Raw genomic sequence first — 27,392 nt, forward strand, 5'->3', positions numbered from 1 at the left:
ATCAAGCAGATTTTACTGTAACTGTACAAAATAGTGATCCTGTGAGAGCTAGAGCTCTGAGGAGGCATAAGCATCTTCCCATGAAAATCCCTTTTGTAGCATTGGACTCTGAAACAGTGTGTGGAGTTCTATGGCAATGTCCAGAATCGATGTTGCTTTGGAAAATGTAGTGTAAGGTAACAGGCTTGGGGAAAAAATCAACTTTATAAGAGAAATTTTCAAGGGTTCAAGAAAAAGCAAATTATTCTCTTGAAATATGGACTAAAGTTTTAGTAATCTGGCCAGGATACAAAACCGATACAAATACATCTCTAATCTTTGCAGAAAGTTCAGTGGTATCTTTATTGATCAAAAGCAGCCGGGTCTTTTTTTGTGTTGCATTTAATCCAGGTGTACTGGTAACGATAAACTGCACCATCCTTAAGATTTAATAATGTTTCTTAGTGAACCTACTGTACCACTAGGGTTTTCCATGGCAATCTCCAGTCCAAGTACTGACCTGGCCTGATGCTACTTAGTTTATTCAATCAGACTATCTCATAGTTTGAGTGACTAGACACAGTTTATTGGTGAGGGGAGTGGGAAGAGGCTTCTAATGAGGACACATACTTTAAAACTTAGGAAAACTAGGGAATAGAAGCAAAATAATTTAACACAATTGACAAAAAATAGTTGCCTTCCATAAGGATTGATCAATTACAGGGAAAGTCAGGTTTGCAACTGTAGCGGTGGGCTAGAGAGAAGCATGCTCAGTTGTTTTTTGGAGATGGAGCATGTGCAGTCGGGTCAGCACTGGGAGCTAGGAGGTGGGGGGAGGGGCACATGTTCAATGAGGATGGAATCTTCAGAGGTTTTAGCTGCTAAAATCTAAGAAATTTCTACTGGGCATGTTGAACAGCAACTTTTTGACAGCTATGACTTCACCAGAGTTGAGCAGACTTTCACGATGATGGCAAAAAGCACATTCATGATGCAAAGGCCATACCCTTATTTGATTTCAAGTCCCTGATGCAAATCATAGGGTGCTAGAGTTGTTCAAAGAAAAGGTCACCAGAATTTTTTAACATGGGAAAAATACAGCGATTTCTGAGACTCAAAAAATAACGAACAGCTAGGGCTGAAACTTTCAAAAAATGTTCAGCCCGAGGCAGATATCCAGCTTGGAAAACTTAAGCCCAAATGGCTTAATGTTTTTGACAGTTATTTGCAACTGAAGACTGGAGCTTATAATGGGAAGGGTCAGACCATCTTATTAGGGGGATGCTACCTCTATATCTTTTAAGAGTTTCATCCTCCCGACAAAGCAATTGACTCTACTTGTCTTGCAGTAGCATCTGGTGATCCTCATTGTTATCCAGGGCTACATTGTGCTGTAATAAAAATGCAGCCCACGCCCCAAATTGCTAGCTTCCTTAGGATATGACAGGAAGCAATAGCTGGAAGAGAAACAAATGGGGATGGAAGGAAGAGAACAAGACAACAGAGAAATTACGGTTCAGTGTACTATGTAGCAGTCTCAGCATACCAACTGTCCGTCCATTGTCATTTGGTTTCTGCACGACAGCAGAAGTGAAACTTAAGGAAGTGATTGTAGTGACTAAGAGTTCTCTGCATCTATACACAGATATGGGAGACTGTGAACCCCATACTGCTGTGCATTGTACCAAACATAAATATGCTGGGTACTGAATTGCATGGATTTTATGTACAAGGATACAAACCCTCGCCCATTGTTGGTTGTAATAGTTTAACTATCTGGTAGAAACACACTATGCAACCCAGATTTTTATATTTAAATGAATTCCTCAGGAACTAAGACCCCTTTTAATGCAGATCAAAGCATCAACCTTCTCATTTTTTATGGGAATAGCTGGTCAAAGATATTTTGCTTTAGTTATGGAGGGAAGGATTCATGTTTAAATAAATAAAAAATAACCATGGTAAACCAAATACATGCTAATTAATTGTATTAGTGTTGTTTTTTTGCATCGGAAATGGTCTGAATCCAGCACACGCTCACTACCTGAGAGATTTTTAATATGGATTTTTGAAGAGGCTGTAGAAAAGAGTGGGTTTTCAAAAACAGTAAAGCAGTTTTGTTTGGAGCAGTACAACAAAAATATAGACGTGATAGCTGTACCATGTTACTAATAGCTGGGTTGAATCATATTCTTTTCCTCTCTAATGGCATGCGTAATTGCTCTAGGTTTTCAGGCGTCCTTCACCCGCACTTATTTAGATTAGTGACTGATGCATTTCCATGGAAACCTGCACCAGGAAAAAAAATCTGTTGGTACAGTTTGGAATTAGAAGGATATGGGCTGTGATTCTGAGCCTACAACTTGTGTAAAATAATAGATTCCTTGGTTGATGCTGGATTTTTTTATTATTATTTTTGTTTACAAGATTAAGAATTACTGTTGACGTCGTCATGGATTAAAAATTTAGAAGCTTCCTTTTTTCTTTCTTTCTTTCCTTCTTTCTTTTTTTTTAATCCTGCACTTTGGAGCAACTTTTTGTGTACAGCTGAAATAGTAAATTTTGAAATAATGTAACTAGCTGGATTGTGTTTGTTTCATCATGGAGATGCAAAAGATCAATACATTCAAGTGAGATGGTTACACCTAGGTTAGAAACTATGACTGAGAACTCAAGATTCAAGAAGAAAGTTCATTTTGGAGGTATTGTGTAACTTTAATGAATAACTCTGTGTGGCTTTAAATGTAAAGATGAGAATACAATATGGAGTAGTGCTTGGAAAATATGGGTTCTATTTTAAAATTTTAAACTATAATGTGGTGTATTGCGTTTGTGCTCAATTTCACACATTCTTATTAGTGCCTAACCTATATTTTATTTCTTCTTAAACCTAAAATATATATTGCAATTTACAGCACATGTAAAGAATAATTGAGAAATTAGAAAATAAAGTGAGAAGAAAAGGTACAATTCCGGATGTTTTACTCTAGGATTTGGAAATATATGGAAAGCTTAATTTCAATTTTTGATTGTTTTTAATATTTGGAATAATAGCCGGTCATAGAATTTTAAAAGGAACTTGTCCTTATAATGAATGTTGATCTAATTTAGGGATGTGAAGGCAATTATATACCTTCATTAATTTAGATATATATTCAATTTGTCACTTCTTTCAAACTCCATTCAGTCTCTCCATTGGACTGGATACCAGTCCAGTTTTCTAAACTGATCACTACAGTCTTCTAAACCAGTTTAAATTTCAGTTTTAGTCAGGCTTTGTGTTCATTTTTTCTGTACATTAGCATGTAATACATTTGTACATGTTGTTTTAGGATAAATTGTCCCCATCAAAATAAAGTAGGTCATCTCATACCTGATATAGCTTGCCAGAGTATCACAGGTGCAGTAGACAGTAGGTTTTGTACTGTATTAGTGAACAGATTGCTTTAAGGAACAGAATTTCTTCCATAAGATGTCTTGCATTTCATACAAGTTTGCACAATGATATTGTTCTGTTAAAATGAAATAGCAGCTCAGATTAATTAATTACCTTGAAATTAAAATCCCCATGTAATTTACAAATTTCCTTGGGGCAATGGCAAGAAAATGTTGCAGAGCATTCTGATGCTGTCTGTAATCTCTCTGAACTCATCTCCCTATAATATTGCTGTACATGGATATATACAGTATCATCAAAAGTGAAATTTGGACTTTAAAGTACATGAGCACAAAAATGTGGGGGGGACACGAGACTGAGTTAAGATTCAAGTTTGAGTTATTTAACTGAATTTCATTGTTTAAATATAGATTCTGTTTTTAAACTTCTCATTTTAAAATGTATTGATAAGCATTTTCAAATGGACATTTTTCTTGTGTTTTTTAAGGGTGTCCTCAAATGCATTTTGATGTACTGGCTATAAAAGGGATACTTGTGATCCAAATTTAGAAACATTCTTGCTCTCAAGAGATATTTAGCTTTAGGTTCTAAAGTGACCTTAATCTCCTTTATTCTCCTTCCTTCTCGTACCCCACAGACTTTCCATACCTCTGGCTTGTCTTCCTTTTCAGTACACTTCAGCATTTGACCTATGAGTTCTCTGCTCAGCTGCCCCAGCATAAAATATTTTAAAATATTCTCAAGGTTTCCCAATCTGATACTCAGTGTATTCCAGGGCATATCTGGTGGGGGAATAGCAGGGCAATTCAAAGTTGGAACTGATCAGTTGCTGTGGACACAGCTGCCAAGCTTTTTTGTAAGGTTCCATTTTTCTGCTAAGTATTGTTGTTCAAGATGGGTGAGGTGAAAAAGAACTGGGAGGAACCTTGAATCATCCCACATCCCATGCTCGTTCATACCCGATAGGTGGCGTCATCCTTTTATTTAAAGTTTTTAAATATTTTTAATATAAAACTACTGTTATAGATATGTGAGAATTCAGCATATGTTATTGATCCCTAAAATAAGTAGCAAGGATTTGTGATGAAGCTACCAGGAGAGTGCACTTAGTGAGGGGGAGAATATTTCTATTGTCAGCAATGATAAAGATCCTTAAGAATTTATTTTGGTAGAAGCTGTTGTGCATACAAAGCAGGCAGTTCTCTAAAGCAAATAAAAAGATGGATTTTCATGTCCCCCTCATTCTCACCCAGCCTAAGGAAATAAATCTCAAGGCCATAATACATGCTGAGAACTAACTGTGTACACAGTTTCGTTTTAAAATCAAAACAATTTGAAAAAAATTGGAACTTAGAAAGACTTACTCAAGAGGAAACTTCATTGCTGTTTTGCACATAAAACCATGTAGAGTAGGATTGTTCCATGTTCTGTGGGCTAGATTTTTATCTCCATTGCACCTGGGTAAATGCCGAGTTCCTCTACTAATTTCAAATGGAGTTACTCTGAATTAACAACAGTATAACTGAAATTGGTATCTGGTACTGTAAGTACAATAGTCATGATATTTTTAAAAAATCCTATAGCGAGACTCCATGCCAGGTTTTTGTGGATGAATTATATCCTCTGGTAAACAGGCTTTATAAAAGTGGTACCACTAAAGTGTTGGTTGTCATGAGGGAGCAAATGTGTAAGCAGATGCTGGAATGATTATATCTGGTCAGACTTTGAAGGGTTTTTGTTGCTAGCATTGTCTTATCTCCTCCTCCTCCTCCTCCTCCTCACACTTGGAATAGGGCAAGTGGCACTCATCTTTGTCATTCCCTAAACATACTTGTCAGGAATGTTTTACAGTGATGCAGCTGGCATCTTCCTCTTTTCTAGAGATGGAATATATTAACTCCATTTCATGTGGACCTAAACTGGCATGGTGCCTGAAATCCCACTGCTGTGCTTTGGTCTCTTGGAGAAAGAAGGGCGGGGGCGGAGGGGGGAACAGCTGCAGCCAGTTTTAAGACTGGAAGAAACAATTAGAAAAACAGCATTCAGTTAACTGAATGAGACTGATGTTGAGTGTTTTAAGATATTTTCTAGTTTCTTAAAATGCTTTTAACAACTTAATGGAATGAATAAGAATATAAATACATGCTGGAAGTTGTTCTAGTTTGAATCCTGCAAAGAGTTGACCAAGTGAGTAACTTGACTCTCATCAGTAGTTCCATTTTACTCCATTTATTCACATTCTGGAATGGGGCTTAAAGGGGTCACTTGTGCAAACATTCATGTGCTTAATTTAAGTATGCAAACCCCATGGAAGTCCTAAGACTACTTATGGATTAAGTTAGGCATGTATGTAAGCATTGGCAAGCTCAGAACCTTAGTCAGCATTTCACTGTAGGGAATAAAACCCAAATTATACATAATGGCAAATCTTGTGACTATTTGGATTTATTCTTAAATCAATTTTGCTTGACTGTGTCTGCACTTTGTTTTGTGGTCTATAGATATTCTAGCAAATCATCGTACCAGTGAGTACACTAACTGCAGCATATTCTAACTCCATGTCTACACAACAAGTTATTGCATAGCAAACTATACTGCAAATCTGTATTACACCAGGTTCCCATGTGGAAATTGCTAGAGCACAGTGAAAGTACTGGAGTGCAGCCTACTTTGGGACTTTCACTACACTCTAGCAGTGTCCACGTCGGATTACTGCATGGCAAGCTGGTGCACTTCAGATTATATATAATGTCATCTTGTGCAGTAATTTGCCCTGTAGACTAGGACTAACAGAATGTTCTGGAATAGCTTCAGAAAGTGAACCACAAATTTGTAATTATGAACACTTGTACCAGAAACCCCTTCCAAAGAACTGAAACAACATAACGCGTGGCCTGTGTATGTGATCAAACCAATTTTAGCATCAGATAGCTAATATTGCGAACAGTTGATGCATGAGCAAGCTCCAGATTCAAGATGTATCTTGACTGCATAACTTAGAAAAATGAATGCATTTGAGGCTGTTGCAAAATGTTGACAGACAGCTCAGAACCAAGAGTGAAAACTAATTGAAATAATGTATTTGTTACAAATTGCTCATCCAGATGTCATAACTTTATAAAAAGCTTTAGCAAAATGTATTTGGGATTAAGTTTTAATTTTGGGCCTGATCATGTAAATAGGAATGGGAGTTGAGTGCTGATCATCTCACAGAATTAGGCTCTTGATATGTTTCCGTGAGAATAATTTTGTTTCTACTTGACTTTTTGTTTTGGGCTTTTTTTCCTTTGGAACTAGTTGATATAATGAAGAGTCTGATAAAATTACAATAACTCATGATTATGGATTAGGTTGAGTTTCAAGGCTCTTTCTTTAGGATTTGAACTCAACGGGGAGATGTTTCACTATTGAAATTTACTTTTGATTTTTACAAACCATAATAAAAGCACCCATCCAATGCTCTTGGCATCTTCAAGCATCATTTTAAAAATATACTAAATTAGTAATCAGACTTGATAACTCCCCCAGATCAAATTAAATTACTCAGCAATGACATAGATATTATACTAATTAATCAATTCCCCACATAATCCCTAGAATCCCAGATAAACCACTACCCAAAATACATTTATTCATGGGCAAGAGAGCCTACAGCATACTCAGAAGGAGAAAAGATTATATTACATCTTCAGTCAAAGGAAACGAAATAACCCTTGCCATGTCTCTAGTTTCTTCCTTCAACCAACCAACATCACCTCAGTCTTATCTAGGCTGAATTTAAGCCAGCTAGTGTTTGTTCATGCCTGAATCTCTCCTTACATGGATAATATAATTGATTCTTCCAGCTGACTCAGTGGAGACTCCAGCCTGCTGGGGATACAACTTATGCTTCCTCCCTAACCAATGACCTCCATGCATGTATCACCCCTTTTGTTAACATGACAGAATACAGAATCTCACAGGGGGGAGCCCTCAGGAAAGAGGAGTAACTGCCAAATGCCACCCTCTGTGAGTACTCAGCAAAGTAAGCTGGTTCAGAGCCACTCAAAAGCAAACCCTTCTGTCCCCTTTGTGGTTTGCAAATGAGTCAATGCTAGTTTGCCTAAGACAGGAAAGGCCTTGTGAGGAAACACCAGCCATCCCAGAGACTTGTTCCATCTTTGATGTTTGCATACTTGCATTTATTTCTTCTTAAATAAATGCATGCAAGTGAAGTTAAATTAAAAAATCAAAAAACAAAAACACAGAAAAAAACAAAACCTATGGAAACAGTGTGAGTTAACATAATAGTAAAATGGTGTCAATCTTGTTACATACAGCATCCATTTGATGGTCTCAGCTGTGTAATCTTTCTTTTAAAACAGAACATTATTGGAAGAAGAGAAGCTAATGCTATAACAATTGCTTATGTGGAAAAATATTAGGCAAGTATTATTTACTTTTGGCTTTCTTCTTTACAGCAAATTTTTGAACTTCCCCCTTCCCCCTGATAATATCAATTAGTCAAAACCAAAACTTTTCATGGAAACCTATCAGTTTTGACAATGCTTTCATTGGGAAGGTTTCTTAGGTCCAGGAGGGAATTTTTGCAGAAAGACCAAGACTAAGCCACAGAATAGCCTAGTGGTTTAGGCCCTCACTAATTCAGAGCAGGGACTTGAATCTGAGTCTCCTACATCCCAGGTGAGTGCCTGAACCACCAGACTATTTCATGTGTCAGTCTCAGTCTTGGCTCTCCAGAAATGAGGCGAATCTCTTAACCTCCAGATTATTCTGGGGAGGATGTGGGGGAGAGTGGTCTCTGGTTTTGCACCTAAAATTTGAAAGGTCTCTGTTTTGTCCTAACAAGGAATTTTTTGAAATCTTAAATCTTCATGTGATGGGAAAATTTGTTCCTGTCCAGCTCTACTTGCAGGAGAGCTAAGTGCACTGCTAGTTTTCAGTTAATACTATGAGATCAGCAGACCACTGGTGGTCCATGGACTAGAGATTTTGAACCACTGTTCTCTATCATCATTCCAGGCTGATGTTGCCCTTTTCATAAGTCTAATTTGTTACTTTGTAATAAGATGGTACGTGTAAGATTTCCTTTGCAAACAAACTCCATGATTCACTAAATTTGATCAGCCCTTTCAGTATCTTCTGTGATTAAGCCAATTCACCATAATCCTAATAATCTTTGTCCTAATAATTACCATCTAGGATGCAAAATTGTACTATCAATGGTCTTTTATTTAAAATCCACCCAATGAGAGGCAGCTGGTAATACATGGATGTGGTTTCCACATGGATCTCCCACTATGCTAGCCTGATCTTTGGGCCAGAAGATTTCCTCCATAGCTGCCTCCCTACCCACCTCCATATTAAGAAAATGCAGTCCTATTACTCACAGCAATGTTTGCCTAGGGAGCAAAGAATTTAAAATCCATAATTCTGGAAGAACCAGGAAATCACTACTGCAGGAAAGTAGTTTTGTTTGTGTCTATTTCAAATGAAAAAATTTCAAATATCTTTAAAAATTTTGTCATTTTTCTGTCTAAAGAAGAACTGGTCTTAAACTGTGAGAGCTCAAGAGAGATGAACACTAAGATATCAATAAAAATAAAATAATCTGTTTAGAATTAAGCAGTAGTCCTTTCTTTTTTTCTTAAAAGGATTTTGCAGTGTTCAAAAAAGACGACCTTTAATTTTGTTTTAAAAGAAATTACTTCTTCCTAAGCTCTTACTATCTCTATTAGTAATCATAGTGAATCTTACCGCCCCAAAAGAGGTCACAATGCTATTTCTTCAAATTTGCACAAAGTACTCAAGATAATCCTTGTTTCCTCTGATATTAGCCATCACCTTGCATTATACCTAACTGCAGGTTTTAGTTCCTAAATAGCATAACTTGGAGGTACCTTTTAGTCTCTGGAAGTTAGACGGGTTCTGCTTGATATGAAAGCTGCCTATAGAACTGATTCATTTATTTTAGCTTCAAAACTGCACCGACTACTGTGTAGGACAAAGGGAAGTTCTGGACCTGCTTCTGAAGACCACCTGCAATGCTTACATAATTAGTTGCTTTGAAGATATTTTGGAAGAGATGCATGATCAGACCATTGGGCATTTAGGGCCAAATTCAAGCCGTGGGTTTGAACCTCTAAGGTTTAGCCTACACTGAAAAGTTTTGCTGGTATAGCTCTACTAGTGTAACCACAGCTTATACTGACATAAAAATGCATTTGCCTGTATAACTTATATTGGTTCCTCAAGCAAAATAAACTATACAGACAAAAGCACTTTTATGATGTGTCTACAATAGGATTTTTGTCAGTTTAGAAATGTTGCAAAAATCACCCCCCAAACCAACATTGCTGCATTGGCAAAAGTTTGCACTGTAGGCCTGACTGAAAGCTTTAAAAGCTATAACTGGGTAGAGAACTGAGGCATGGCTTTTGGCCTTTATCAAATCTGCTAGCTATCTTTACTCCCCAGGTTCACTCTAGCAGGAGTAACACTGCTTCAGTCAGAATTATACCTATTTTGGTAACATTTTTCCTTTTGTTATAAAACGGTTTCTTGTGCTTACTGCAGGGGGGAAAAATGATAGGCATGCATATGTATTTTGTGGGAAATTGAAAAAATACTGTTGTGCCATGAAGCGTGATATGCCTATAGGGTAAATTCTGGTTTAAGTAGGCAAGGTACCCAAAATGAACATGTGTACATGCTGCAAAATCAGTATCCAAATTATGGCTGGTATCTGAACAGATCCTGTGCTCCCTGCATAGATTGTTCCTTCCCCCTGCATGTAGTTCGGGATCAGTTGTTGGACTAGGAACAACAACAATGCAGTTCACATCCTCTGACTGTGAAGAACCACCCTCTACTGTCCTTCCTTTTGGGACAGTAAATGGCTTTTCCACAAAGAGGCTTTATTTTGGCTGTCTCCCTATCTCTGCCAGTTACTTACTTTCTGACAGACCTATGCACAGCACCTGGCCAGAACCTGGCCCTCAGTATGGAATGTCTGTGATTACATATCACACCTACAAAATATCCCAGATACCAATATAAGGGGAGAAAATGTGCATAATGGAGTGGCACAAAGCCATGGAATTTATTGTGGCCAGCTAAGCAACAAAGGATTAGAACTTATGAGTAGTGATTTGGAATGGCTATGTTAGCTTGTTGGGTACGGGATTTGGGAAACACTTCCATACAGCATGCAGAGCTATTTCCTCCAACTATAAATTAGCTTGTTAGCATACAACCAAAGTCCTAAAAACTCTCTATCACAAGAAAGAAATGAAGTTGCCTAATATTTACTTTCTTTATGCATCACATGCACATGGCTGCCACTCTAAACTCTGCCCACAACTCTGGCAAGCAGTCTGACAACATATCCAATCAAAGATCAACCCACAGCAGTTTCCTAGGTTACCAACACACAGCTGTTGAAATGCACTGCTAACAGGAGAAGGGGGAAGAAAAGAAAGGAAATTGCTGCATGTTTTTTTTCCACTGTTTTTTTATTTATACTCCAAAACCATTTAAAATGTAGAATTCAATTAAAAATAGAATACTGTAATAGGACCAGTTTGGTTGGCATTGGCTGCTCTCTGTGTCATAGGGACATCCCAGTTAAGGGATAAGGTCATTCTTTGCTCCCTAGGCAAACATTGCTGTGAGTAATAGGACTGCATTTTCTTAATATGGAGGTGGGTAGGGAGGCAGCTATGGAGGAAATCTTCTGGCCCAAAGATCAGGCTAGCATAGTGGGAGATCCATGTGGAAACCACATCCATGTATTCCCAGCTGCCTCTCATTGGGTGGGAAGTGGGACAAAATTCGCAGTCCACACATTGTCACAATGAATACCTTCATTTCTTTGAACCTGTCTGATAGTGACATCACACTGTCATTTGACTTTATACTGCAGTGTACCATGGGTATCTGTCTTCAGCAGTAAAATCTCCCCTTTACTAAATATGGGCTAAACTAATCTAAGTTTGTACCACATCTATCCCATATTATGAGTATCTCATTCTAGGTGCAACTCTATGGGCTTCAATGGACAATAGACTAGTGATAAATTTGTCACATTATTTTATTCTATACAGAATATTATACTGCCCTTATCGCCATATTATCTGAGAGCCTTCCGGAAGGGCATTAAAAGACATAAATAAGTGTGTGTGTGTGGTGTTTGTTTTTGTTTTTTTCTTTCTCTCATATCCTTCCCAAGGTGAAGAATGTGTGAAGTGTTGTGATTTGGTAGGTTTCTATTGTTTATATGTATATACTGCTGAGTACTTGTATTAGAGAAAGAACAATCAATGAAGTGCACCTTGCACTGGAAGGTGAGGAGGCTTTAGATGGTTCTTTGTTCTTGTGGAAGTTTGCTCCACAGACTGGGACTAGCCCCCAAGAAAGCTCTGCGCCCTTGCAGATGAGCTTTTACTCTTGCAGTGGACATTTCGAATGTGCCTGAAAAATGGAGTTGTCGACCACTGTCCTTATCCTGGAGCTTTAGACAACCTTCTTACTTTCCTCTGTTTACCAACATAATTTCTGTATCACTGAGATTCCGCTTGAACCAGCTGCTGTTCATCCATGAGCTGATCTCATCTGAGCACAGGGCTATCTTGGTTATGGTAGTATAGTCTTACATGGTGAAGAATAAGTGGAACTGTGTGTCATCTGGATATTGCTCACTCTTGACTCCTTATCTTAGTGGTTCTCCTAGTGCCCGTGTAACACTGACAGACCTCTGTTGTCGGCAGGTGGGATTGAACCTGGGATTTCTGGAGCTTGGTGCATGAGCCTCTACTGCATGAGCTAAAAGCCATATGCCCGTTAGCTATGGCTGTAGAGCAGACTCAATAATCTCCCTCTCTCCGAGAGATCTCGGTGCCACTAGATGGGACAGAAGACCACACCCAGAAGGTGTGTGGGTTACATACTTTCCCTAGCTGAGGAAGCACATCCTGACCTTCAGAGACTTCCCAGTTGAAATCCCGGCCAAGCCCCTACTTGTAATGCCAACAGACCCTGGTTGTCAGCGGACATGATTGAACCTGGGGTCTCTGGAGCTTAGTGCATGAGCCTCTACTGCACGAGCTAAAAGCCATATGGCCATTAGCTAAGGCTGTAGAACAGACTCATTAATCTCTAAGTGGTCTCGGTGCCACTAGATGGACAGAATATCACACCCAGAAGGTGTGTGGGTTATGCCTGCATATAGTTGTTAAGTAGGATTGGTGAGAATTGATCCTTGTGGGATTCTACAACTGAAGGGTCTAGTTTCCTATCCCATCTCTTCCCTTCCCTTCGACTCATCCCTCCAGGAAGGATTTGCAGGAGTCCAGTGAACATGCTAAAATGATTCAACACCTCTCAGATGGACAGCAGTATCTCATGATTGGTGGCGTTTAATGCTTCAGAGAGGTACATGAGGATGAGAATGGATGTCTGCCTTCCATCCATTGACAGCGGGGGGTAATCCATCAGTGCCACTAAATCCATTTCTGCCCCAAATTCTGGCCTGAATCCAGAACAATTTTGTTGTGCAACTACTTATACGTTTTTTGGCTCCCTTTGATTGATGTAGGGAAGAGAGAGGAAGCTGTTTTTTGTGGCCTCCAATTTATTGTGGTGACTGCTTCCTGACCCTTCTCTCTTTATGGATTGTTATTTTATTGATACTGGCTAATAGGGTAGACTGGGCTGTGAACACAGATATCTGTAAGAGGGGTATGCCACAGAACTTCAGGGATGACATATCCACCCAGGAAATTTAGTTCACCTTGTCCATAACATGTGCCTGGACTCTGGGATGGGAGACCAGTAAGTCTAAGTATTTCCCTTAAGAATCCAGTGTTCCTTGTGAATACACTATTGGAAAGCACAAAAATGAAAATAGACTGCTGGTTCGCACATACTGGAGTAGTTGAACAATGTCATTTGTCTTGCTGCATTTTGCCTTTCTTCCCATCTGCTTTGAATATGTTGATGGAACGGTGATATCCTGCTGTAGAAAATAGCTTCCTGCAGCAGCATCTGGCTCCTTAATAGACTCAACTAACAGTATTGAGAGCGCTGAAATTTTCTGTTTTGTCCTGTTTTTTCTGATTTTCATTCTCTCTCAAATTGGCTTCTGAAACAGCCTGTGACACATTGTAAATGGGATTTAAGGATAGATTTCACATGAAGTCTCGCCTACCTTTTAATATAATTAGGATTTTCTGTGCTGTTCAGAACAATTTCCAAAAGAAATAGGCTCATTATGGCCTAGATAACAATATATGTGGGTCACTTCAAAGTTGTTGTTGAAGGGAAGCCTTCAAGGTTACTGCAGGTCATCAACTACATAAGCCAACAAGTACACCTGGGGGAAAAAGAATAATACATATACATCACATCCCTTACAATAGTGTCTTCTCTTGTTCAGATGGTACATACCTGTAGTTTATTACTAATACACCTGAATATTATGTAGCTACTTCAAATCCAGCCTTATAGCTTTGGGCAGTTTATTTTGCAGGCTACACTCAGCTTTTCCTCTGTGAAAGGGGAGTGTATCTTCTTCAAGGATTCTCCTCCCTACCTCCATCCCCAGACCATTTAGCTAACTTTTTTTGGCCATGGTTGAGCCTGAAGTGCTCCTCTCACACAGGAACCAGTGGTGAATCCCACTGAAAAGTGAATATAGTAGCTTGCTCTCACTCTTCAGTGAGGCCTTCTTTACACTCTGGTTTCTAGTTTCAGAGGCAGGTAAAAGGACCATTGGGATGAGGGTGATACGTATAGCTTTGGTAAGATCTATGAGTTGTCTGGTGATGCACCAACTCATGTTGACATGTGAAGAGACAAACACCAGGCCCCAACAAAATAATTTGTTGGGAGCTGTAGAGCCATGGAGAGTTTTCTCTTCTGTCGCCATTCTACAGTAAGGGGACAATCTGACCATCGTTTATATGAAACTTTTCTTATCTCTTTATGACCTACTTTTCATACATATCTTGTGAACTGGTCCACTTGTGTACATAATCTATTTCACTCCTTTTTCTGTTTTTAAGAGTGCTACATTTCAAAATGCAGAGGCAGCTGTGTATCAGTTTAATTGTTTAACTTTTAGGATAGTTTAAATTTGAGAAGCATTATTTAAATCAAAGCTTAATCCACCTAGTACGTGCTCTCAGGAACTGGAGTTTCTGCATTAGTGCTGACAGTCCTTGGTCAAAGTTTAGCCCTTGACTACTTTTAATATGATACAGAAATAAAACCTGACTAAAGTGTCTTCTCAAGTCTAAGTACAATAAATGATAACAAATATCAAGGACAAGCTTTCCTGAAAAGGAAACATCTAGTGGTTAATTTGCAGGACTGTGGGCTGTATGAAGCAACCTTAGTGAGCACTGAGGACTTGGTGGTCTCAAGTTATACAGAAACTCTTGTTTTGAATTTGGGTGACAGATTATCAAGTCTCTGTAATGTGGTGGTAGTTTTAGGGACAACTTTAGGGAAACCTCAGGGTTTTTCCCAAACCAAACTGTAGTGATTGGAAATCACCCAAAAGTGTTTCATGTCCAAGATATTTGGCTTATTTAGAATTGGCAACTAACCCAACATATTGTGGGGATGATAAGCATGCTGAATACTCTAAAGTTGCTCTGTAACCTTGTCATAGGTTTTCTCCCCCACTTGGAGCTTTTGGGTTCCAAGATGGGGACCTGCATGAGCTCCTCTAAACTAAACCTAGTCTAGATCTGGTCCTGCTGCCACCAGTTACGTTTAAAGTGGATAACACACTGCCTGTTCCCCCAAAACTCTCCCTGGGGAACACAGATTCAATCTCCCTGAATCTCAACACAAAGGGAAGCAGCCCACTTCCCCCTCCGCCCCCCTCCTAGCCTACTCCGGAGAGATACACACTGATTCAACTCCGTGAATCAAACCCAGGAGGAACTCACTCTTCCCCCCTCCCCTTCCCCTGAATTTCCACAAGAGAAGGAATTAACCAAGACCAAAGAAAAGAAAAGAATTTATTAAAAGAACAAAAAGAAAGTACACTATCTCTGTAATACCAGGATGGAACAATACACAGAGTCTAACCTATAAACCTGGAGAGAATTCCCCCTCCCCTTTCTTTCTCAGTAAAAGCAAAGTAACAGCAATAGAAATAGATTCCTTCAGCAAAACACACAACTGCAAATGTAGAAATAAACTTATAATACTAGTACGCCTTTCTAATACTCACTAGACTGAATAGATGAAAAGTATTGCAGAAACCTGGGAGGACTTGATTAAGATGTCTGGACTCCCTTAACTCCCAAGAGAGACTCTACTCAAAACAAAGAACACAGGGAAAAAAAAAACTTCCCTCCACAGAGATTTGAAATTGTCTTGTCCCTGATTGGTCCTCTGGTCAGGTGTTCCTCAGGTACTGCTTTTTAACCCTTTGCAGGTAAAAGAGACCGTAAGCCTTAACTCACTGTTTATGACACACCCTCCCATTCTCTAGATCATTTTAAAATTTTGTTTTATTTTAGAGATTTCCTTGGAAGTTATGTAGTCTCCAAGAGTTGTGGACATTTTGGAGAAAAAAATTAACTACATACAGATATTTTTGTTCTTTCTGAAAATAAATATGGCAACAGATAAACATTTACCCAATATCCTCTCCACAAAGATGAGTTTCCTAACCTCTTAATTACATATTTTGGTAGTTTTTGAATATTTTATGACTTCCATTCAGTTAGAAAGAAACTAACCGGTGGAGGCACTAGGAATTGCTGCAGCTCTTCGGCAAGTGTGGCTTGTTGATACTTTTGTAGGATCCCTGATTTAGAACTTTAAGCTATGAGATTTCCTTTTGATCACATGTGATTTCAGACCCCAAAATGGTGGTAGATTCATAGATTCCAAGGTCTGAAGGGATCTCCTGTATAACACAGGCCAGAGAACTTGCACAAAATAATTGCTATATCATATCTTTTTAGAAAAAACATCTTATCTTGATTTAGAAATTGTCAGTGATGTAGAATCAGTCACGACCCTGGGTAAATTATTCCAATGGTTAATTAACCTCTGTTTAAAAAAAAAAAAAAAAAAAGTGTGCCTTATTTCCAGTCCAAATTTGTCTCACTTCAACTTCTAGCCATTGGACTGTGGTATATTGAAGAACTTATTACTAAATATTTGTTCCCCTCATAGGTACTTGTAGACTCTAATTAACTCATCCCTTGACTATCTCTTTGATAGACTCAGAGCTCAATCTATTTGGTTTATCACTGTAAGGCATGTTTTTTAATCCCTTAATCATTCTCGTGGCTCTTTTGGGCACAGTATTCAAACAGTAGTCACAACAGTCCCAAACACTGAGGTAAAATGATCTCTCTACTTCTACTCAATATTCCCCAATTTACGCATCCAAGGATGGCATTAGCACTTTTGGCCACAGTGTCACGCTAGGAGCTTGTGTTCAGCTGATCATCCACCACAGTCCCCAAACCTTTTTCAGAGTCACTGCTTCCCAGTATGGAGTCCCCCATCCTGTAAGTATGGCCTACGTTCCTTTTTCCTAGGTGTATACATTTATGCTTAGCCATATGAAAACTCAAATTTGCTTGAGCCTAGCTTACCAAGTGATCCAGATCCCTCTATATCGGTGACCCATCCTCTTTTTATTTGTGCCACTCCTCAATTTGTGTCATCTGCACACTTTATTAGTGATGATTTTATGTTTTCTTCCAGGTCATAGATAAAAATGTTAAATAGCCAAGAATCGATCCCTCCCAGGGCCCAACTAGAAACACACCCACTTGATTCTCCATTTACAAATATATTTGAAGAGCTATAATTTAGCCAGTTTTTAATCCATGTTAATTTTATATTCAAGTTTTTTTAATCAAAATGTTGTGTGGTACCAAGTCAAATGCCTTACAGAAGTTTAATTATATTACATCAACATTATTACTTTTATCAAATGTGTAATCTCATAAAAGATATCAAATTAGGTTGACAGGATCTATTTTCCATAAACTCATGTTGACTGGCATTAATTATTATTACCCTCCTTTCATTCTTTATGAATTGAGTCTTTTATGAGCCACTCCATTATCTTGCCCAGGATCAATGACAGGCCTATAATTACCCTGGGCATCCCATTTACTCTTTTTAAATATTGACGCGACATTAGCGTTTTTCCCCAGACTTTTGGAACTTCTGCAGTGCTCTGAGACTTTTTGAACATCAACATTAATGGTCCAGCAAGTTTCCAAGCCAGCCCTTTAAGAACCCTGGAGTGCAAGATATTCAGACCTGAATTTATTTATTTTTTAAATGTCTGACCTTAGGAGCTGTTGTATAGTATCCCCCTGAGATACTAGTGGAATGGAGAAAGTGGTATCATATGATATGACTTTTTCACCTTTTTCCCAAATACAGAACAGAAATATTTATTGAGCATTTATCTTTTCTGCATTATTATTGATGATTCTTCTATTTCCATCTAGTAATGGACCAATACCATTGTTAGGATGTTCCTGATATACTTTAAAAACCTCCTTTTTATTGATAGGTTTTGCTGTACATCTTGAGAGAACAACTACAGATTATTTTGTATATGTGATGCTAAATTTAAATCTATACTTAAAATTTTATTAACGTTAAACCAATGTTAATGTGATAATAAGTTTTGGAAAAGTGGAAGGAGGATTTATTTGAAAAAAAAGTTTGTGGTCCTGAAGATGAGTTTGATGCTGCCACCCCTGTCTGTAGGCTTTATATATTTTTTACAAAAGTGTCTCCCAAGCTGTAACATGGCTGACTTTTCAAATGGCTTTTTGGCAGTTATGTTGCTATGCTTCATCCCTTTTTAAATCCTTTTATATTCCAACAGTACTGTCCCTTTTATAGATGTAAAGGGGGTACACATTCCACACTGATGTTGTTTTCTTGTGTGATTTGCTTGGCAATGATGGATGAGAGCACCCGCATCTCTTCCTCTGCGCCCATTTTCTTACTGCTGGTTATGAATTATTCAAATAGCTTTGATTGTGGTCCCAAAGTCCAAAATTACTATTTTGCATTTTTATTATTATTATTACTAAAAAGGGGGTTGATATTTTTAGTCCAATCTAGGGGGGAAATCAGATTAAGATTGGCTGTCAGGAGTTTACAGATGACGATGTGGACAGCTTTTGTCAAGTAATTTGCAACATCTGATCTTTCTAAGTAAAGAGAATTTCTTGCAAGTGATGCACTCGAAGAAAATTACTGCTAATCTTGTACTCAGTGTGTGAGAGTGATGTGGAATATCTATATTTTATCAATTGCAAAATTAACACTTTTTTCTCACCTGAAGCACTTGAGGCCATACTTTGAGGTACTCCCTGTGGTTTGTATTAATATAAAACTGAGAAAATAATATCTGTTTTCAAATTACAAATAAAAAGAGCACTTGATTATTCTTCATTCTGTAAGTATAGAAGTATTAAGTTTTTTGTATCTTCCATCTTTTTATGCAGAAACTCGAACAGATAGAACAAAGAAATTGTTTAGACACTACACAGTTGGATCATATGACAGCTTTGATGCTTTAAGGTAAGATGTCTTCCTTTTAGCTAGTAATATTCGGATTACAGAAGTTTGTTTTATGTTTAAAAAAACTAATCTCTTTACATCTTTTGTAAATGTGGGATTATATCAGCATATAATTCAGGTAGGAATTGGGTCTTCAAAACTCATCCAGAGCAACTCAATCTACTTTAGTGCTGCAATCTCTCTAAAGAGAGAGGTAATTAAGGCCCTATTCTATTAGGTGCCAACTGTTCCCAACTGCTACTGAAATCGGTAGGAGTTCAAGATACTCTGTGCTTTGCAGAACTGAGCCTTTGCTGATGATCTTTGCAGTGTAAATGGAACAGTATCTGATTACAGGATCACAAACCCTGGCAAGAGGGCCATGAAATAGGTTCTCATATTTAGTTGTTTTATGGGGTGTTTCTCCATCTGAAGCAACATTGAGTAACAATCAGTTTAAATGTAAATTGTGGGATTTTTTTTACTTGCTGTTTCTGAGTATCTGTGTGTGTTTAAACAGGGTTTCCCCTCCCACACACACCATGAGCATGACCAACTTCTGGCAGGGAGGGTGATCTTGCAGCACAGAAACTCAATCTTCTCTTTTACCATAGTGTTGGGAAAATAATGGTGGCATATTGAAAATGTTTAATTTTTTCCTGGTATTATGGCTCTCCATTCTCCTATCCTGACTAAATAATTAGGATTATTTTTTAAAGAAATATGCACTGCCTAAACTAGTGTATTCATAAGTTCTGAAATGCTGTAATTTAATGAAGACACAACTTCATGCAGCAAGTATTTAAAAAATATTTGCTAGCAACATAAGATGATACCCAACTTTCTTAGCATCCTTGTCCTGAAGGTTAGTGGATAATTTTGCAATTCCTGATGGAAGCTAGTTAAGTGACTGGTGGTGAGGTGGTTTTGTTTGTTTTATTTTAAGACTTCCATTCACCAAGATCGTATCCTGTTCTCCCTCAGAACGCATGTGCTGCTGAAAAGGCAGTAGGACTAGTAGTATTCCACTGCACATGAATGTAAGCATCTGCAGACCCTGAGTTTTAAGTTCTACTTAGGAAGAGCTTTATCATGCAGAACACAGAATAATGCTTTGGTGACTTCTTTGGTGGACATGCAACTATGTGGATTGACCACTTTTACCTCTCCCTGCATGTTGCTGCTGCAGTCTACTATAGCCAATATGTGGCAGGTCACAGAGCAGCACCCTTGATACTCTGCCTTAGCTGAAGAGGAACATATTTTGGGCCTTCACGTAGCCTCTTTGTGATCAGGCCCATTACTGGGGATTTTTACAGGAACCAGGACTGCACCTTCATAGCTGTAAAAATGCACAGGATAAAGTATACTAGGTAGACTTCCATAGTCTGTACACTACATAAAACGACAACTGCCTTGATGCAGTATAAGATGCTAAATATTTAAATGTTTAGTTAAGTGCCCACTAATAACAATTTCTTTAAAGATTCAGTGGTCCTTTTTTACTCTGTAATCTCTAGTGATGGGGCTATTTAATCTGTCACGGATGGAGCTGTTCTGGTAAAACTAGGAGCTATAGTTTTCTCAAGCATGTTTTCTCAGAGTTCCTGAATGCTTGTTTTGTCAAAGGAGAGTCTTTAGAACTAAGTTCAAACCAAGTTTGTCATTAAATAATGAGCCACATTCTTTGTTGGCATAACTGCGCTGATTTCAGTGGAGTTATGCCAACAGAAAATTTGGTCCTATTTGTTAAAAAATAACTATTAGTATAACACTTCTGTGGGTGAGCAGAGCTTAATTTGGGAAGAAGTGGAGGAAAAATTTCCCTTGCTCAATTGATTTTATAAACCTGGCGAGAGAATTGAAGGAAAGGGTCATCATGTTACCCTTGATTAGGAATTAAATAGTAGAGCATTTCTCATGTAGATCACTTCACTGGCTACAATGCAGTATGTTAGGAGGAGAAGGGAGACAGCAACGTTTTTTCCTGGGCTCTTCCAGGCTAGCTAAAGTATGGAAGAAAAATGAAAAAAATTTAGGTGTTTTTTTTCTCCTCCGGTTACTAGGTTATCAGACTGGACCCACTAGGAGTAGTAATGACTACCAGGCTGTAAAGATGGAGCCTGAGCTAATAGGAAAAAAGTAGGGGGAACTATACTAAGCCTTATCAACCGACACTGAAGAATCCACTTAACATATGAAATAAACACCCTTTATATTAAACTAAAAATGCATTATGTAGAAATACTGTGCCATTAATTTATTTTAAATGAATTAACTTTTTAAATGAAGTGATCAGTTTGAAGAATAATGTGTGTTAATTTTACCTGTATGCAAGAAACTAGTTTTTGCATATTGTATGGAACAATTCCATCAAGAAAGGCAAAACTGTTTTTTTTTTTATTAAGCTCATGCACGTAGCAGAGCAGTGCCTCCATTACTTATTCTGTTCTGCAAAATGGAGTGGATATAGGGTCTGATTTAAATAGGTCCTCAATAGACCTCATTTCCTTGAACCTGCAACACTAAGCACAACTAGATGCTTAAGCAGCTGACTGGTTGCAGATTCAGGTAGCTGTACATCTAAACATGGGTGAGCAAACTTTTTGGCATGAGAGCCGCATCTGGGAATAGAAATTGTATGGCGGGCCATGAATGCTCACAAAATTGGGGTTGGGGTGCGGGAAAGGGTGAGGGCTCTGGAGTAGGGTTGGGGATGAGGAGTTTGGGTGCTCCAGGCTGAGATTGAGGGTTTTGGAGAGTGAGAGGAGGATCAGGGCTGGTGCAGGGGAGGGGTGCAGGTTCCGTCTGGGGGTGTGGACTCTGGGGATGAGAGGTTTGGGGTGCAGGAGGGTGCTCCGGGCAGGGATTGAGGGGTTTGGAAAGGGGGATCAGGGCTGGGGCAGTGGCTTTGGGTGTGGGGAGAGGCTCAGGGGTGCAGGCTCCAAGCAGAGCTTAACTCATGCAGCTCCCGAAAGCAGTGGCATGTCCCTTCTCTGGCTCCTATGTGGAGGCATGACCAGGTGGCTCTGCACGCTCCCCATCTGCAGGCACGGCCCCTGCAGCTCCCATTGGAGCGCATAGGAGCCAGAGTGGGGCCATGTAGCTGCTTCCAGGGGCCATATGATCTGGCCCCCGACCTTGTGCCCCAGTTGGAGCGCCAGAGCAGGGCCGTGCCATGGCTTCTGGGAGCTGCATGGTGCGGGCCCCGACCTAGTGTCCTGGCTGGAGCACCGGAATGGGGCAAGCCCCAGACCCTGCTCCTCAGCAGGAGCTTGTGGGCTGGCTTAAAACGGCTTGCGGGCTGGATCTGGCCCGAAGGCCATAGTTTGTCCATCTCTGATCTAAATAATGACATCAATGTCATCTGCAATCTGTGGGTGCAGAAAAGGAGCCCATATTTAAAAACTGGCCCACAGTTTTTAAACAGTAGACGTTTTCTGCCTAGGCCCAATAGATTTAGTCCCCAAGTTAGGAGAGCCCCCAGGGAAAAGAATAACTGAAAGGAAGAGAGATGTTGAACTAATACGGTTCTGGGGTAATGTACTGTTGACAGACGTCTTGTTTCCAATGAGCTATTTCCAGATGTGCACCTTGCTTTGATCACTTTCTCTGTCATGAATCCTGGCACTGTAAGGGAAGACTATAGTGCAATGTCTAGTTATTTTCAAAGTAATTGCTGCTTTACTAAAGTTGTTGCTTTTATAAGATAATCAGGTTGTTGTGGAAGACAGGATTGAATCCTAAGCACTTTAATTTAACTCCTAATTTAGTTCTTTTTCAAAGGTGACTTGGTTCTCACGTGTGTCCCTTTTAGTTTCTTGAATACTCTACTGAAAGTCCCCCCTCTTTTTTTTTAACCAGAGCAAAAAACACTGAGCAAAAGAGTTAATATGAATGCTTAAATCATGTACTAACAGGCTGATGTATATGAACCAAACATCCTGTATGTGCCATTTTTCATTTTAGACAGGTGAAGTTTAGCAAAGCACACGTTTTTGTGATTCATTAAACCTCTTTCTTTTCAACTGTGAAGAGGAGGTCAGGTATCCATTATGCCATAACAGATTCATAGTTTATAAGAGGAGGGGGATATGTGATGAGTAATGTCACCATGTTTACCAATCCAAATCTATCTAAATTATGATTTTCAAAATGTGACAAGTGATTTTTTCATGTGAGGCTAAGCAGGTGCATCCTACTCACTCTGCTGTAGTGATGGCTAACAGAAGTGTTATGCTACCATTTGTGCCTTATTCTGTAACTGTGATACATAGCACTTGGCATTTTAGGTTTAAGTGATGCAGAAACTTGGATTACCATGGTTATGGGATTATTTTAATGTTACATTACACTCCACAGTGACTGAGGGATCTCTTTCAAGGATCTTGAGGTCTAACTTTTCAGTGATTACACCTGGTGTAACCCTTTTTACTTGTATTAAGTGTGTGCTACAAGAAAAACAACTTACCCTAAGAGACAAAGCTGATTTTGTATGTCTATGCTGCAATTAAACACCCACGGCTGGCCCCTGTCAGCTGGCTCGGGCAAAGGCGCTGTTTAATTGCAGTGTAGACACTTGGGCTCAGGCTGGAGCCCAAGCTCTGGGATCCTTCCCCCTCACAGGGTCCCAAAGCATCTACTCTGCAATTAAACAATCCCTTAGCCCGAGTCCCATGAGTCAGAGTCAGCTGACATGTGCCAGCCGCAGGTGTTTAATTACAGAGTAGACGTAGCCCTATAGCCTTCAGAAATTACAATAGTAATGTTAGTATGGCTATCATAAGCCATTTAAATAGGCTGCAATCAAATATTTTCAGTTCACTCACAAAGTTGTGATTTAGTTTTAATCCATTTCCTTCAATTTAACACAAACAAATAAAGAGTGGAGATGGAAGGAAAAAGCTGGGGGGTGAGGGGTGGGAGGAGGCTTTGTTACAACCAGAGGTGAGTGTAGATTGGTTCAACCAGTGGAAGCTGGCACTGGACAAGCAGGAATAAACAGCCATGTCCCCAGATGTTAGGGTCTTGCCTCCATCTCCCTAGGTTTCAGCAAGGTGTTTTGACAAGCAAAATTTCTGCCTCTCTCCCAGCAGCGGGATTGGCAAAGGCAGCATAGGACAAATTGGTGGGGATCACATCCAAGATAGCTAAGATGCATTGTCAAAACCAAAGAAACATCATTGTCTCAGGCTCTATTTATTTATTTGATGCCCATTACACCTGCAACTTAAAGCTGAAAGTAGGAAAAGTAAATGAAAAGGGACAGACCCCCAACATACAAGTTGATAAAAGCCCCCATCCTCTGCCCTACAGCATCCTTAAAGGGCTTATATTTTATCTTAATTAGTGGAAGATTTCAAGAGTCCTTTCCCGTTCCCAGCCCACAAAAACATCAGGCCATGACTTATCAGTAGAATGTTTGTTTGTTTTGTATAGTCCAAGTGCACAGGATCTATTAAAAAAAAAAAAAAATCTGTGCACCTCTCTATAGTGCTAATTCTTAAAGCAAGGCCTTAAGGTATATTGGACCTTCTGCAAATGACTCTGGTCAAAACTCAGGGCATCCCACAAGTCAAGAAAACTGTCTATAGGCCTTAAAACTAGGACTGTGCAAATAACTGAATTTTTTGGTTTTCTGGCAGATCAAAAATCCAAGGTAAGATGTGGTTCAACCCAAACAGAAACTAAAAATTTTCAGTAAATCAAAAAAGCTGGAAAATCTTGGTTTAGGTGAAATAAAATGTTTATTTTTAATGAAATCAAAGGAAATGAATGATGAGACTCACAAATGGAGGAAGAAGTGGTGGTGTCTTCCTCGTGACCTTTCAACCCCTATGAGACTCACCTGGGAATGGGGATACCTAGGATCAAATCCCCATGCTAGATCAAGGACTTGGACACAGGTGTCCCCATCTCCCAGGGCCCTAACCACTGGACTAGAAGATGTTCTGATGTGGGGTTCAGCCTCTCCTGTTGAAGCAGTTAGGCTTTGTATGAAATAGTCATTGGGTCGGAGAAAGAGAGTGAGAATGACTCTATTGCTCAGCACCTGAGATGGGGGCGGGGGGGTAAGGGGCACATGGGCTCCAGTCCTTGCGCCAGTGACTCTTCAAGGCTCACAGACATCTGATGCTTAGCTTCTTCCCTGATTTCCTTATGGAAATTTTGTATAGTTCTACTACACAACCTAGTTAAGCCATGTAAGCTAACAGCTGAGTGTCATAGTGGAGTTGTCAAGGCTGCTTCCAAACTCGGGCACTTCGAGTGCAGAAGGTGGGGGCCTGCAAGGATTCAAAAAATTAATACTGGCCACTCTAGGCTTGTATTAAACTTCCAAGGTTACAGCTTCTCTCTGACCACGCACCCAAGTGCAGAACCTCTTTGAGAACCCAGGAAGGTGCACTTGGGAATTTCTTCCTGTGGGATACCCTCAAGCCCTTTCACCCCCCCTCCGGGGAAGAGCTGAGAAAGGAGAGGGTGGGAAAATAAATCAGCTGTTGCCAATTAAACATGTGCACAAACCTCTTAAGACACAAAAATCCAATTCTGTTCTTAAAGGTAAATTTTATTAATAAAAAAAGAAAGAAAATACACCTGGGAACTTGGGCATTTGCTAGATTTTAAAAAAAAAACCCTACAAGGATTAAGCATGAAAAAAGCTTTCTTGAGGTCCAGCTTAAAGGTTACAAGCAAAACAAAAAGCACCTGGGGTTAGCACAGAGGAATCCGTAAGCCATAAAGAAATAAGAGATAAACCTAGTCACATCTTCCTAGACATTTTTGATCTACTTACATATCTGGGGTTTCAAATGAGTAGTTTCTAGGTATGATACTGATGGGTTTTCATACTTGTCCCAAGCTTCTTACAACATAACTGCTGCCCTGTGCCCTTCTCCCTGGGAGAACAGGCAAAGGGGAAGTTTTTTCCTCAATTTTAAAAAGTTCTAGCCTTCCCATTGGCTCTTTTAGTCAGGTGCCCACTCAATTCCTTTTACCTATGCATAGCAGTGAGGCTTTTAACCCTTTACAGGTAAAGCAAGTAGAGAGCAGCTACTAAGAGGAATTTTATAGCTAACTGGCTGGCAAGGTGTCCATAAAAGAGAGCCACCCCGCCCCTTCATTTATCACAGGAGTATTTCCTCGTTGCAAAGAAACTTTCTTTGAGGCAGCTGAGACTACTGCCCAGAGACTACTACTGCCCCTGCCATGAGGCCCTGCCTCCTGTTTTCCTCTTCCCTCTAATGCCCTGCCACGGCCAGGCCAGAAGCCAAAGTAGTACTGTAGTAAGAACCACACAGAGACGACTGGCCACTCAATTTGGCATGTAAGGTAGTGTTAGTGGCAGCTGGAAGGGCCTATTACAGATTTCAGGATTTATACTTGAAAAAAGATTCATGGTCCATTAAACTTTTTAGAACATTTATGGAAGCATGTCCAAGTAGTTGGACATTGCCTTTACTACTTCGTTCTTTGTGGTGCTGGGAATAAAGATCCTGCGTGTTCATTGGAAAAAGTCCAGATGTCAGTACAGTGGGAACAGGAAAAGATGTGAAATAGTTTGTTGATGACTATAGTAGTTGGAGCTATGGCTGGCTAATAAGTTTCTCCCCTTGGCAATTCGGCAGAGGAAGAAAACCAGGCTTGCTCATGTTTGAACATATTTCCTGCTTGTTGCACCCATTTTGTATCAATAGTTTGAGGAATGTTGAGTGTGAAGTCAGATATGCAACTGTAAAAATACATAGCTCTAATAAGGAGCAATAAGATTTTAGTAATAGTTTTTAACTCCGTGGATATACATTTGGATCCAATTTTATATCTGGCTTCTCCTGGAAATTTTGTGTGTAAGAGTTCTCTTGCTCCTAGAATTGGCAATTGTCTCAGGTGCTTCACAACTCTATCATGTCCTTGTCCATCTGTATTGTACTTAAACTGGATGGATGCCTTTGGGGGGAGGTCAGGCCATAACTGATGGACAGGGAGTCAGAAAGGGCGTTCTCCTTGATTGCAGTGTGGCATAATTTCATTTATGTGGTGAATCCAGCATCCCTCCATGCATAGCCCTAAATGGAGGAACTTGTGTCAGACGTTCACTTAGTATGTACACCTATCACTGGTAATATAGTCAGTGATTATTAATAAGATTTGCAGGATTGCATTGACACTGTCAGTATCTTAAAGGCTTTGCACTCTGCATTCTCATCTGGGTTCCCCAGGTCTGGAGCATGGTGAAGCAGAGGCTGGCAGTGTAATTAGCCAGCAGTATGCTTTTCTGGGAATACCTTTAGTCAAATCTGTCAGTCAGATGATGTCTATTCCTCTTTATGAATTTTTCATGTTAAGTGTAACATATATAACACATACGTGTTTAGAAAGCAGTACATTTGAGTTGGGGTGTATCTGTTACTCTGTTTTGTTTCTGGGACAATTTTATATTGCATAT

General features: G+C 39.4%; 1 protein-coding gene across 7 annotated transcripts in view; it reads left to right on the forward strand.

Moving 5' to 3' along the window:
* Positions 1 to 27,392, forward strand: part of SHANK2 (SH3 and multiple ankyrin repeat domains 2) — a 675,150-nt gene that overhangs the window by 421,486 nt on the left and 226,272 nt on the right. For all 7 annotated transcript variants that reach the window (XM_039536948.1, XM_039536949.1, XM_039536950.1 and 4 more), the window contains one exon: positions 18,892 to 18,967. In XM_039536948.1, the coding sequence (XP_039392882.1) occupies positions 18,892 to 18,967 (76 nt within the window). The remainder of the gene's footprint in view (positions 1 to 18,891; positions 18,968 to 27,392) is intronic.

The sequence above is a fragment of the Mauremys reevesii genome, linkage group 4, assembly GCF_016161935.1.
Source record: "Mauremys reevesii isolate NIE-2019 linkage group 4, ASM1616193v1, whole genome shotgun sequence".
NCBI lineage: Eukaryota > Metazoa > Chordata > Testudines > Geoemydidae > Mauremys > Mauremys reevesii.